Source organism: Talpa occidentalis, unplaced genomic scaffold, assembly GCF_014898055.3.
Source record: "Talpa occidentalis isolate TD23 unplaced genomic scaffold, MPIMG_talOcc4v2.1 talOcc4.9, whole genome shotgun sequence".
NCBI classification, from domain to species: Eukaryota; Metazoa; Chordata; class Mammalia; order Eulipotyphla; family Talpidae; genus Talpa; species Talpa occidentalis.
Genome location: NW_023605305.1, coordinates 115,237,664 through 115,251,518, shown reverse-complemented (window position 1 = coordinate 115,251,518; position 13,855 = coordinate 115,237,664). Strand labels below are relative to the sequence as shown.

Here is a 13,855-nt window from a genome sequence, read left to right as displayed (position 1 = left end):
CAGGGGGAAACCATAATTTATGTTAAGTACTTTGCCGAGATCAAGACTGAACCCAGAAAATTTTGACTTGTTAAAAAACTAGCTGCCAGACAAGGCCTCTCAGCTGGGTCTCTGCTGACACCCACCATTGTTCACCACTCTGGTTGACAAGAACAATGGTCAGGACATTAGGACAAACAGGAGAAAATGTTCAGAGACAATTCTAGATCATTGCCATCTCTTAGTATTTTGGATGGCGTTCAGGTGCATCTTAATAACAGGCCTGACTCTGTTATCACAGATACACCCTGCATTTTGGCAGAGCGTAGGCCCATATTCTTCAGCAACAGCAGCTGGCACATGGTACCACACATCTTAATACCATCCAAAGTGCTGTGTTAAAGACCAAAAATCTGAGACTGAAAGGGATTCAGAACTATGAATGCCTAATTTAAACTTGTTAAAATGAGGGGCCTCCCTGGTGGTGCAGCTGTTGAGCGCTGGGTTGCGAAGCTGCCCACAGCCTCTGCAACGCCGGTTCGATCCCTGACTGCTCCCCGGCCACTGGAGGAGGGTCCCACATGGCGCGCAGACCTCTCCTGCCGCCCTCTGCTCCCCTCAGCAGTGTACTTCGGTCCTTCTGCCTGCTCTGCTCCCCGCTCTGGCTCTGGTGAATTCTCTCACCCTCCTGCGCTTCTGACTGTACCCAGTGCTTGTATAAATAAATAAATAAATTTAAAATAAAAATCTTTTAAAAAAAAAAATAAATAAATAAACTTGTTAAAATGAGGTTGTACAAAGGTAACAACATTGTAGGCAATATTTATATAGAATATCCCTAACTACAATGAATATTTCCAGAGGGTAAAGACCAGAGCTTTTATTTCTGTCATTTCTATGTAATGACCAACAATGCAATTTACCAAGGACCTAACTGCTGATCCATGGAAGAGGGTGGGGGAGCCAAGCCTGGAGAGGCAAGGAACGTAACGGCAGTTCCAGTACCTCTTCTCGCAGGCCTGCTTATTCAATAAGGATGTTCATTGTGAAAGCTGCGAACAGTGAAAAATCAGAAATTAAGACCGGAAAAAACCTGCAGCCACACTGCCGACCACAAGGGGGCAGCGACGGGACACGGGCGACCGGAGAGGCCGTGCTCGGCAGACGGCTCCCTCGGGTTTTGCCTTTTCACCACCATGCTGAGGGTGCAGCCAGGGCCGCCAGCCCTCTGGGCCTGCAGGGGTTGGCGCCAACTCTTCTCATGTTAACTCGTCGCCGGGCCCCGGGAGGGCAAGGCCGGGGAGGACGGGCAGCAGCAGAAGCAGCAGGGCAAGGGCCTTCCCACGGGGCTTCTGCGGGGTTTCAAGAACCACATAAGCCGGGGTGCTTGCCGGGGAGCGGCAGTGCGGGCAGCGGGGACCTCCACCTGGAATCTCTCCGTTGTTGTCTTTTGTCTTTTATCTTTTGGAATCTCTTGACTTACTAGGCATCATAGAGTCATCTGCAAGGCTTGTTAATAGATTACTGAGGGCCTCCCTGGTGGCCTGGGGGCTTGAGCGTCAGCTGTCACCACTATCACTGTGATGACTTGAGCTCAATACCAGGCCAGGGGGCTGACCCACGGGGCGCAGCAGACCTCTCCTGTCTCCCCGCTGCTCCCCTCAGCAGTGGATTTCAGTGGATCCACCTGTTCTGCGTCCCTGTCTGGTGAATCCTCTCACTCCCCACACCTCTGGCCTGTACCCCGGTTCTACACACACACACACACACACACACACACACACACACACACACACACACACACACACACACACACACAAAGATTACTGAGTGCCAGCTCCACTTGCCAACTCAAGCCTAGAGTAGGGACCCAGAATTTCCATTTCACACAGTTCCTCAGGCGTCGCTGATCTGAAGACCACACCTGGGGACCCACTGTAGGGATTTCTGGTGCTGCGCCCTCCCTTGCTCTCCCCACCCCCTTTCCTGCTCTCCACTTGCTGCTTTACTTCCCCAACCTGCACTTGCCTCTTCTCGAGGACAGCTGAAGGAGAGACGAGACAGGAGCAGATGTTAGATTGTCTTCCAGGACTTCTTCGTGCAGGGTCCCAGCATGCTTGTGCGGCTGACAGGCATTTCAGAACAATCTCTTCAATACACACGTGCTCGCTCTCCTTTTTGTCTCTCCTTTTGTTTTTTAACCAGTAAAGAGTAACAGATGCTTTTCCATTAAAACCTTGTTTTGGGTTCCATGAAACCGGGGTAGGAAGTGGTAGACATGTTCCCCTATGGTTTAGTAAATTTCCTCATCTCTCCTAGGCCACTTGTAAAGAATTGTTTATTGTAGTAAAATATATGTAACATACAATTTACCGGCTAAAACCATGTAAGCGCACAGCTGTACCCTTCGGGGCAGTGATCACCACCATCCACCCCCAGAGCCGTTCCACCTTCCCCAGGCCCTGGCCGCAGCACCCACCCGGGCCTACTCTGGCTTGCTGAGGCCCTGCTCGCTGCCCGGGGTTGCTTGCACACAGGCAGGCCGGCCGGCGCCCACATGGGGGAGCGCGTGGAGAGGTGAAAGAGGACCGGAGCTGGCGAAAGACAAGAGGGAGACACAGCGCTGAGGGGTTACTCTGGGCCTTTTATTCACAGGCCTCAGCAGCCCTGCCACGGGTCCGCCCGATTCCTCCTCATGAGGAAGGTGATCTTGCGCGCCATCTCCATGTTGTAGATGCGCCGGCACGTCTCGTAGCTCTCCCGCTGGCGCCGGCGGCAGGGCTTCTCGTAGTAGCGGCGCCGCCGGATGTCCTCCAGGAGCCCGTCCTCGCTGAGGATTCTGCGAAGCAGGGGCGGTTAGACGCTGAGCAACGCGAGCGCTGAGGTGGGGGAGCACCAGCTCCCACTACAGAGGCCCAGTGGGCGCATGGGGAAGGAAAGAGGCGACTACACAGTCCCCGTGTTGGGGAGTCTACAGTCAGGGGCATGCCCCACCTTTTCCTTCCACTACATCCCTGAGGAGCAGAACACAGCCCCCAAGGACAGTGAATCAACCAAGGGCCATTTCAGAAACTTCCAATGAGGTGAGTCGTGTACAGTAGGAAAAAAAAAAACCACTGGGAGTGATTCCTCCTTGGTGCGTAGTGGAGAAAGGAGTTCTCTGCTTGTTGTGATTAAGAACCAATGCAGCTAAAGTCTGAAGGTCTGAGAACTCTCTGGGCCTACTTAAATACAGGCAAAGACCATCCCATAGCGTCCTACTGGTACAAATGGGAACATTCTAGTAAGTCTCACCCACCATTTCCTCACATGTCCCAGCCGCGCTATTTGACTGACCACCCCTGACCACACTTCAACACCAGATACCTACTTAGTTGCATTCCCAGTCTAGAATGTCACCCCAACCCTCAGTTGCCAACATTCTTGCTGAAAAATTTCTGGCTTTTTGATGCCAAGGGCAGATGCCATCTTTCCACAGAACTTTCTCATGTTCTAGAGAAAATAATTTATTTTACTGTACACCTATTTAGCAAATATCTCATTCTGTCATTCCTTAAGTTAATTATAAAAACCTCTCTCTTTCTCATTAGAGAAAAAGTCCCTTAAGGGAGAAACCATGTTTTAATAATCTTACGAGTGTCCATAAAATGAAGCTCGATTTGTTTTTTCCTGCCCTAATTCTTTATAGACCTGCTTCTGTTGGATTTACAACAGCCTAACTCAAACTCACCTCTTTGCTCTCAGTGAGTCAAGACCCTGGGGCTTAGTCTATAACCTTAGTCTACGGGCCTGGCTCCATGCTGTACCTGGACTTTTCTTGACCCATCATCGCTGGTCCAAGGGGTCAGGAAGCACCTGCTGCCGCCCCCCACTCCTGCTCACCCTGTCCCTTCACTACATGGGAGAAGTAAGTCACGGGCACACCTAGAGATGAGGAGGTTGAGACACGGAAGACGGGACAGGAGGAGGAAATAAAAATAAGAGAAACTACGAGCTGCTCCTGCCCAGGGGGGATCCTATTTACTCCTGCCAGTTTATATCGCGAAGCCCAAGATAAGAACAGACTGAACATACACTGGGAAGAAGCTGGGCTTTGGGAAAAGTACAAATGTGAAGAGGCATGCTCACCACTGACTCCCGGGGCCCTCTCCGGGGCGCCAACTGTTTCCTATCAAGAATGACTCGTAAGCTACAGAGAATCGTATGTGTACAATCAGCTTGTCTGGTTTTAGCAGAGGGAAACGGAGGCAAGGGAATTACCGCAGACCCCAGAGCAGGAGCAGCAGATGATATGGGTTCTGCTGGAAAGACAGTTATGCCAAACACATGCTGCCTTTACGATAGAGAGAAAAGGTACCAAAGAGCAAGACAGGATTCAGGCCCATAAAGGATCTTTCTTCCTTAATTTATCCTTAAATGTTGGCCTCTCTCACACCCCTCCCCCTCCCCCTCGCCCTATCTCTACAGGCCTCCTAGACTGCCTTTTAATGAAGGCTGCTTCCAGAAGAGCCTATTATGTTAGAGAAAATACAGGAAAAAGTATCTGAAAAACTATTTAATTGGGCCTTCCTGGTGGTGCAAGGGGTTAACACGCAGCACTATGAAGCTATCTGCAGCCGCCGCAGCACAAATTTGATCCCCGGCCAGGGAGCTACCCACACGGCAGTGTGTTTCAGTAGATCCACCTGCTGTGCTCCCCACTCTGTCTCTGGGGAATCCTCTCGCCCCCGTACCTCTGGCCTGCACCCCAACCTTTGTTTGCATAAATAAATAAATCTTTAAAAAATAAGATAAATCTTAAAAAAAAAAAAAAAAAAAAAAAAAAAAGCCGGGCGTGGTGGCGCGCGCCTGTAGTCCCAGCTACTCGGGAGGCAGAGGCAGGAGGATCGCTTGAGTCCAGGAGTTCTGGGCTGCAGTGCGCTATGCCGATCGGGTGTCCGCACTAAGTTCGGCATCAATATGGTGACCTCCCGGGAGCGGGGGACCACCAGGTTGCCTAAGGAGGGGTGAACCGGCCCAGGTCGGAAACGGAGCAGGTCAAAACTCCCGTGCTGATCAGTAGTGGGATCGCGCCTGTGAATAGCCACTGCACTCCAGCCTGGGCAACATAGCGAGACCCTGACTCGGAAAAAAAAAAAAAAAAAAAAAAAAAAGTCCTTAAAAATATTCATTCACTTCTCCCCCTTCAGGCTAAGACCCAATTTATGGGCTACATATCTAACAGTCCAAGAGAAAAAATAGAAATGTTGCTCCCTAAAGAGTGAATCTAAATTGACAAAATAAGTATCCTCCTCAAAGACGATTCAAAACCGCTCTTCTAACACCTGCTCGAGCTGGCAGCTTCCAACCACACGCACTCCCCAGACTGCTTCCCAACAACCCACACAAAGTTCCTGTCTCCTAAATTCATGAGGAAGCCTGAAAAAGATCATCAAGCCTCAGCCCTGAGTCTCCAGGATTTGAATCTTCCTTATGATTAAATTCTTTTCTTTTTTTTTTTTTTTTTTTTTTTTTTTTTTTTTTTATTTTTTATAGAGGCATGTTTTATTTATTTATTTTGTTTGTTTGTTTGTTTTGTTTATACATGCACTGGGTACAGTCAGAAGCACGGGAGGGTGAGAGAATTCACCAGAGCCAGAGCGGGGAGCAGAGCAGGCAGAAGGACCGAAGTACACTGCTGAGGGGAGCAGCGGGTGGCAGGAGAGGTCTGCGCACCATGTGGGATCCTCCGCCGGTGGCCGGGGAGCAGCCGGGGATCGAACCGGCGCCGCAGAGGCCGCGGGCAGCTTCGCAACCCAGCGCTCAACCGCTGCGCCACCGGGGAGGCCCTAAATTCTTTTCTTTTTAAGCAAGGTAAATTACTTCCCCCAAAACCTAGTCCTAAATTAGTGTTTTAATCCCTGAAGGGAGGTAATTCTGGCTTCTTAGACTAGCTGACAGTGCCACAGGCAAAAATCTCTGAATAAATTTGATGCATCTGCCCGCAGCACCAATCCTGACTTGAGCAGAGGTGGGTGTGCTTTCCCTAACGCTGTAATCACGGCACCCAGCACAAAATCACCTACAATTTTAAGTGGAAAAAGAGAGAGACATCAAAGAAATCCCATGTTGGCTTACTACTATCGTTCCTTCACTGTCCTCTGCTGTTAAGGATAGTTCAGTGGAAAAGTTTGACAAGCACTAAAGTGAGAGACTGACAGAAGGTAAAGGAACATTTACCTCCACGGAGAAGACATTTCCTGAGCGCTCTCCACGCCAGCCGCCTCGGCACCAACAAGGGATACCCAAATGCAGACGCACAGGCCTCTGCCCTTGAGAAGCCAACTAGACCCCGAACGTCTACGACCCTGGCTGAATGTCAAAATCTCCTGGAAGAGTTTAAAAATACTGTGGCCAAGGGCCTCCCCGGTGGCGCAGCGGTTCAGCGCTGGGTTGCGAAGCTGCCCGCAGTCTCTGCAGCGCCGGTTCAATCCCCAGCTGCTCCCCGGCCACCGGAGAGGTTCCCACATGGCGCACAGACCTCTCCTGCCGCCCACTGCTCCCCACAGCAGTGTACTTCGGTCCTTCTGCCTGTTCTGCTCCCCGCTCTGGCTCTGGTGAATTCTCTCACCCTCCCGCGCTTCTGACTGTACCCAGTGCTTATATAAATAATAAATAAATAAGTAAATAAAAAAAAAAAATACTGTGGCCAAAATGAGTCTAATGAAGAAGGTGAAGGACCTAGACAGAACCACAAGATGTTGTGAAAGGATTTAGACCGTGGCATTAAAGGGCCTTTCCCACGCCTGGAGGAGGCGCACAAAGATGACAGGACGATTCTCCCTAAAGCAACATATGAATTGAAAGGAAACAAAGGTGTAACGTTACCTGACTTTACACTGTACTAAAAAGCAACAGTAATTTTTCTAAAAAGTGGATTAAAGATTTGGAATTTATGTGGGGGAATGGATTAGAGAGTAATAAATTTCAGTCTTATGTGTGGCCTTCCAGTGTTTCCAGCACCACTGTGAGAAAGGCTCTGCTTTCCCCACTGGATGTTCGTGGCTGCTTTAGAGTAAGCATTAATGCGTTTGTGGCTTTATTTCTGGACTTTCAATTCTGCTCCACTGACCCATACGTTTATTTTATGCCAATATCATATTGTTTTAATTACTGTTACTTTATAGGCCCATCTAAATCCACGAAAAGAAACAAACAGACAAAGACTTACAGGGAGAGATCCGAAAAAGTAAATAAGCTGCAAGACTTTACTTTTCCCAAATTCAGCATTTCATTAGTTAATTCACTACAGTCTAAAACACTCACTTTATGCTTCTAAAATAATGACATCTCAGTGTTCTTTCAGACAGGCCACTAGAAGCTCAAAAATAGGAAATACTTGGGAGAAGCAGTAACAGGAAAAAAAGAGGCTATCTTACCGCTGGGTACTTAACTGACAATCTTTACTCTCAACGTGACAATGCAGAGAAACAGCTCTGCCCACAGGTATGACTGGCAAACCCAAAGACTGAGGGCTTCCCTGGTGGCACAGGGGTTAAAGACACAGCGCTATCAAGCTATCAGCAATCCCTGGCCAGGGAGTTGACCCACAAGGCACAGCAGACCTTTCCTGTCTCCCCACTGCTCCCCTCAGCAGTGTATTTCAGTAGATCTGCCTGTTCTGTTCCCCACTGTCTCTGGTGACTCCTCTCACGACTGGTCTACACTCCAGTTCTTGTATGCATAAATAAATAAATCTTTTAAAAAAAAAAACCCACACAGAATGAGGTAACAGGCTGACCTAAGACCAGGTCCTTTTCCAAGACACCAAACCTGAGCCTACGACTCATTTACACAGCTTCACTTACTATGGTCTTCTGCTATCCAACTCGCCACATCTCTAACTTTCTGCTTTCGAAGAACTAGGTTCTCTTTTATTTGCTTTCTCAGTCACCAAGACCATTACCAATATTTAAACCTAACAGGATTAACTGAAAAGTGAACGCCATAGGTCTCTCCATATCCCGAGAAACAATTACCTAGTAACAGAGCAAAGATCGCTGCCCTAGAAAGCGAGGCACTTTATGCTCCTTCCCACCACTGTGTGACCTAGGAAATACAATTTGATCTTCCTAGATTTCCTCACTTGTGAAGTTACCACCTACTGGCCTTAAGGCAGAGCTTGAATCATATAATCTCTTAAAATCGTTTTCATACAATTCTTTGAGAATCCCACTAAAGCATTTGTTTCTCCAATCTCTGCTTCAAAATGGCGGAAGAAAATGAATGAAGCATGCCAGAAATCCTCACTAGAGATAAAGGAAGGGTAAGGAACTAATTTGCTTGAGTAACTACTGGCAAGGCATCTTCTCCTCAGGGTCATTGTAATCTCTTAGGCTGCCACTCAACCTTTCAATACAGCTCCTCCACTCCAGTCAGTTCCTTTCCATTTTTGTTTTTGCTTACGCAGAAACCTTCCTCTAAATCTGGAATGTTTTTCATCTCTTGCGTGCTTCTGCAAGATCCCAAATTAATGCATCTTTTCCATTGCCTTGTCCTACATCAACCCCTCCCTGTGCCTCTTTCTCTTTTTTAATATACATATATGTGTGTATATCTCCACACACGCAAAGGGCAGGTTTATTACATAAGAAAGGGAAAGGAGAAGACGGTGACACTGGAGCGGGCAGGAAGAGCAGCCCCTGTAAGGGACAGGTGCGTTCAGAGGGCCCACGCAGCGGCCCTCCTCCGCTTTCTATTTGTCAAGCACCATGTTCTTGCTTCCTGGCCACTTTATATCTTGATTTTCCCTTTTGGCTCTTGCCTACATGTTGAATTCAGGCTGCTCATCAAAGGGATGGCTGCTGATAATAAGCTTCATGCAGTCAGGCTTTGGCTAGAACTTTAAGATAATAAACTGAGGGGCTGAGAAGTTTTAAGAGACTCAACACCTGGGCTGGCGCCACTTCGAGAACAATGGGGGTGGGGGGAGTAAGACTCCCACCTTCCCCTCGAGAGTTTGTCCAGGCAGTCTGGCCCCTTCCACTTACCTGTTTAGGGTCCTGTATGCACCCTCGACGTTCCCTTCCTGCACCATCACAGTCCTAGCAATGAACTTCAGATGCTTCGCCATGACCTTGGATTTCAGCCTTCTCTCTGCGGGGCCGCGAGGCCGGTGGAGGGAGGGGGAGGCAAGCACAGAGACCAGGTCAGAAAAGCAACACAGAACACCTTCCGCCGCGGGACTTCCAGGTCTGGCCACGCAACGCGCGGGGCCCCGGGAGCCGGGGCTCGAGGACGGGCCCGCAGCCCGCAGAGGCCGCGCGACGCGACACCCGGGGAGGACGAGACGCCGCAGCGGGGCGTCGCCAAGGAGACGCGCGACCCGGCCCCGCGGCGGCCCGACCCCTGGAAGCCTGGGAGGCGCGGGCCGTTCTCGGGCCTCGGGGGCGGGACAGCCGCGCCCCGCGCCCTCCCCCGCGGCCGCCCGTCGCCCGCAGCCCGCGCCAGCTCCTCACCCGCGCCTCCCGGGCCCTGCGGCGCCCCGCGGCTCGCGACCGGAAGCGGAAGTGCGTCATCCGCCGCGCCGCGCGGGACCGAGGCGGAAGCGGGGCGCCCCGCGGAAGCCCCTGGTGCCAGCCTGGGTGCCAGCCTGGGCTGCTGCCCGCCGCGGCCGAGTGTCCGCTGCCTTGATTCCCCAGCGCAGGGCCCTCGCCTTCCCGGCGGCCCTCCCGCCTCTGAATTCAGCCCGACTCCGACCCCTAAATCTCACTAAATCTTTAACAGCTATTTAAGCCCCCCCTTTTTTTTCTGGAAGGAAAATGACATAAATTTGCGAAACTTGGGCCTCCCTGGTGGCGCAAGGGATTAGTTAGGACGCAACCTATGAAGCAATCGGTAGCCTCTGCAGCACGAGTTCGATCCCCTGCCAGGGAGCAACCCACAGGGCGCAGCAGACCTCTCCTGTCTCGTCCGCTGCTCCCCTCAGCAGTGTGTTTCGGTCAGTCTGCCTGTTCTGTTCCCCACTGTCTCTGGTGAATCCTCTCACCCCCCGCATCTCTGGCCTGTACCCCAGTTTTTGTATGCATTAATAAATTTTTTTTGCAAAACTTCCCAAGCATCCGTCCTGTTTCCTGTCAGCAAAAAGACATGGATTTTTTAAGATCCGCTTTCTGTATGAAAAACAGCGTCATATCCCTCCTCTGCTGAAAAACTAAGGAAAAGAAACGAAATAAACATACTGTGAGTTTCCTGTAACGTCACCTTTCAAGCCATTTCACTAAATAAAGTGAAATCAGTAAATAAAAAATTGAGAAACATCTTCAGGATTTAGAATGGAAGACGTTTCAGTTTCTATCCTTTTGCTTCCTAGTGGGACCTGTAGAAATATTTCTTTTTTATTTCTTCCTCACTGTGGAGACAGTCTCCTTTAATGTTACTTCTATATATCTACTTATGGTGATTTACATATATTCATATGGCTACTGAAAAACTTCAGGAAAAGATTCAAAAAAAGAAGATAGGCCTAAGCAGTTATTTGTGTAATAAGGTTCTGCCCCCCCACCTCCTGTAATGAGGTTCTTTGAGTACCTCCCCTAAAACAGACACACAGGTGCATCATCATCCATTATGCTAATAGAATTCACCAAAGCTGGAGCTAGATTCGGAATACACCAGGTTCAGTACCACAACAGAGCTAGACTGGGACATCATGGCACTTATCAACACATTTTTATTGAATACCTACCCTGTGTTAGGTACTGTTGATAGCATTTCAGTGCCTTGTGGGACACCAGAAGACAGTTGTAAACATAAAATAATAAAACAAGGTAGCATATGATAAGTACAAAATAAATTGTATAGGGAACGGCACAATATAGTGGAAATCCACTGGATTAGAAGTCAGGAAATTTAGATTCTATCCAAACTATCGTCATCGGGCAAATGACCTTGAACAAGTCACTTTAATCAATAGTCTGCAAATTGCAGGTCAAATCCAGTTCCACCCATTTTTTAAAAAAAGATTTATTTTATTTATGCATACAAGAACTGGGGTGCACGCCAGAGGCACAGGGGGTGAGAGGATTCACCAGAGACAGAGTGGGAGGCAGAACAGGTAGAGCCACTGAAATACACTGCTGTGGGGAGCAATGTGTAAGACAAGAGAGGTCTGCTGCCCTATGTGGGTCAGCTCCCTGGCTGGGGATGGAACTTGTGCTGCAGTGGCTGTGGATAGCTTCATAGTGCTGCCACTTAACCCCTTGTACCACCTAGGAGGCCCGTTTCCTGTTTTTGTAAACAAAATTTTATTGGAATACAGCTGTGCTAATTTGATTATTAGATATGGCTACTTTGAGCTACAACTTTAGAGTTGGGTATTTGCAACAGAGGTATATGACCCACAAAGCCTGAATTATTTACTAACCCTTGTTGACTCCTGTCTTAAACTGTCAAGTATTTCCTCATCTGTAAAATGGGGCTAATATCTGCCCTCAATCACAAAAATTTTCATGGGAATCAAATGAAATAAAATATAAATATACTTTGAAAGAAAAGAAGGGGAAAATACATGAGTTAGTCATGGTAAGAAGGGCGGGAGCAAATTAGCAGAAGCAGGAAATGCTGGGCAAAGTGAACAGCATGAGCAAGAATTGAGACAACAAAGCTTACAGTATTCAGTGACAAGCAGAAAGAACTGGAACAGAGGGAACATGTAAGGGAACAAAGGGAGAAATAGACACGTTGACTAAAGGTTTTGAATTTTCTTCTCAAGGAATTGGGGAGTCATTAGAGGATTTGAAAGGAAATGACCTGGAAAGCACTGTATTAGGAAAATTAAGATTATCAGTAAGTAGGAATTAGAGGTAAGAGAGGTTATTGGTATAGTCACAGTGTAGACTACAGAGGTGGCAATGGAATCGATAGGAAAAAAGGGATTTTATTTAAAAAAAATTTTTTAATAGAGGCATGTTTTATTTATTTATTTGTTTGTTTTGTTTATACAACACTGGGTACAGTCAGAAGCGCGGGAGGGTGAGAGAATTCACCAGAGCCAGAGCGGGGAGCAGAGCAGGCAGAAGGACCGAAGGACACTGCTGAGGGGAGCAGCGGGCGGCAGGAGAGGTCTGCGCGCCATGTGGGACCCTCCTCTGGTGGCCGGGGAGCAGCCGGGGATCAAACCGGTGCCGCAGAGGCCGCGGGCAGCTTCGCAACCCAGGGCTCAACTGCTGCGCCACCGGGGAGGCCCAAAAAAGGGATTTTAAATAACATTCCAAAATCAGAATAAAAAGGTGACTGAACAGCCCCAAGTTTTAAGTCTACTTATTTAGAAAAATATTGGAACCATAAATAGCACCAAAAGGAGGCTGTATAAAGACAGGGCATTTTTAAAGGAAAGAGACTATTTTAATTAGTGAGCACTGAAAAAAGCATCAGTGGATTAGAAAGCAAGAGTTCTGTTTTGGGGCCTCCTTGGTTGCCTAGGGGTTAAGTCTCAGAGCTGTCATGACTATGGCCTGAGTTCAATGCCCCCTATCCCAGCCAGGGAGCTGACCTACATGGCACAGCAGACCTCTCCTATCTCACCAGCTGTTCCCCTCACCAGTATATTTCAGTACATCTGCCTGTCCTGCTTCCCACTATATTTCTGGTGAATCCTATTACCCTCCCCCCCACACCTCTGGCCTACACCCCAGCTCTATGCAAAAAAAAAAAAAAAAAAAAGTTTTGTTCTGCCTTACACAAGCCACCTAAGTTTGCTTCACTATACAATGAGGGGGTTGAAATCAGATACAAAGGGTACTTCTTAGCTCTGAGATGCTGACCTTTTCAGTAAGTGTTTAGTGTAAGTAATATGTAAATAGAATTACCCAGCAGAGTGTTAGACATTCAGTATGTAATCTCAGGGGAAAGACTGGAACTGGAGATGAAGTTTCCACAGCCGCCTCAGTTGAGAGAATTAGGGCCCTCCCTGGTGGCACAAGGGATTAAGCACCGCACTATGAAGCTATCTGCAGCCTTTGCAGCATGCGAGTTCGATCCCTGGTAGGCCAGGGAGCAACCCACATGGCACAGCAGACCTCGCCTGACTCGCCCGCTGCTCCCCTCAGCAGTGGACTTCAATCAATCTGCCCGTTCTGTTCCCCACTCTGTCTCTGTGCCCCAGCTCTTGTATGCATAAATAAATAAATAGATGGGTCTCCCCTGGTGGCACAGCGGTTGAGCGCTGGGCTGTGGGGCTGCCCGCAGCCTCTGCAGCGCTGGTTTGTTTCCCGGCCGCCAGCAAGGGTCCCACAAAAATAAATAAATAAATAAATAAACAAATAGGAAAAAAAATAGAGAGAATTAAAGCCAGAAAAGATGAAGCCTTTAAGTGAAAGAATGTAGTTAGGTAAGAGTAAAGGGCCAAGGACTGAGCTGCGGGGAACACCCACACTCTGGAGGGAGTAGAAACGTGCCATTAAGAGATAGAGAAATTGGGCCTCCCTGGTGGCACAGCGGTTGAGCGCTGGGTTGCGAAGCTGCCGGCGACCTCTGCGGCGCCGGTTCGATCCCCGGCTGCTCCCCGGCCACCTGAGGAGGGTCCCACATAGCACGCAGACCTCTCCTGCCGCCCGCTGCTCCCCTCAGCAGCATACTTGGGTCCTTCTGCCTGCTCTGCTCCCCGCTCTGGCTCTGGTGAATTCTCTCACCCTCCTGCGCTTCTGACTGTACCCAGTGCTTGTATAAACAAAAACAAAACAGACAAATAAATAAATAAACATGTCTCTATTAAAAAAAAAAAAGTTAAAAAAAAAAAAAAGAGATAGAGAAATTGCTGTCAGATGGGTAAGAGGAATATTAGGATCGTGTGCTGGTATGGGATCCAAAGGAGGATTTCAGCAGGCTGCACTAGGGG

General features: G+C 48.8%; 1 protein-coding gene across 1 annotated transcript; it reads right to left on the bottom strand.

Annotated features, from left to right (window-relative positions):
* Window positions 1-2,075: 2,075 nt before the first annotated feature.
* Window positions 2,076-9,517, bottom strand: MRPS21 (mitochondrial ribosomal protein S21). Its single transcript, XM_037500252.2, has 3 exons — window positions 9,477-9,517; window positions 9,009-9,114; window positions 2,076-2,818 (listed from the first exon to the last, which is right to left on the bottom strand). Exons 2-3 carry the CDS (start codon window positions 9,089-9,091, stop codon window positions 2,638-2,640), a joined length of 264 nt encoding a protein of 87 aa, XP_037356149.1. The 5' UTR covers window positions 9,092-9,114; window positions 9,477-9,517; the 3' UTR covers window positions 2,076-2,637.
* Window positions 9,518-13,855: the final 4,338 nt, after the last annotated feature.

Bases quoted from the DNA above. Each gene is read 5' to 3' on its own strand.
- MRPS21 (XM_037500252.2), bottom strand. From the start codon at position 9,091: ATGGCGAAGCATCTGAAGTTCATTGCTAGGACTGTGATGGTGCAGGAA. The intron at 2,819-9,008 runs GTAAGTGGAAGG...CCTGCTTCGCAG, and splicing joins GCATACAGGACCCTAAACAG to AATCCTCAGCGAGGACGGGC.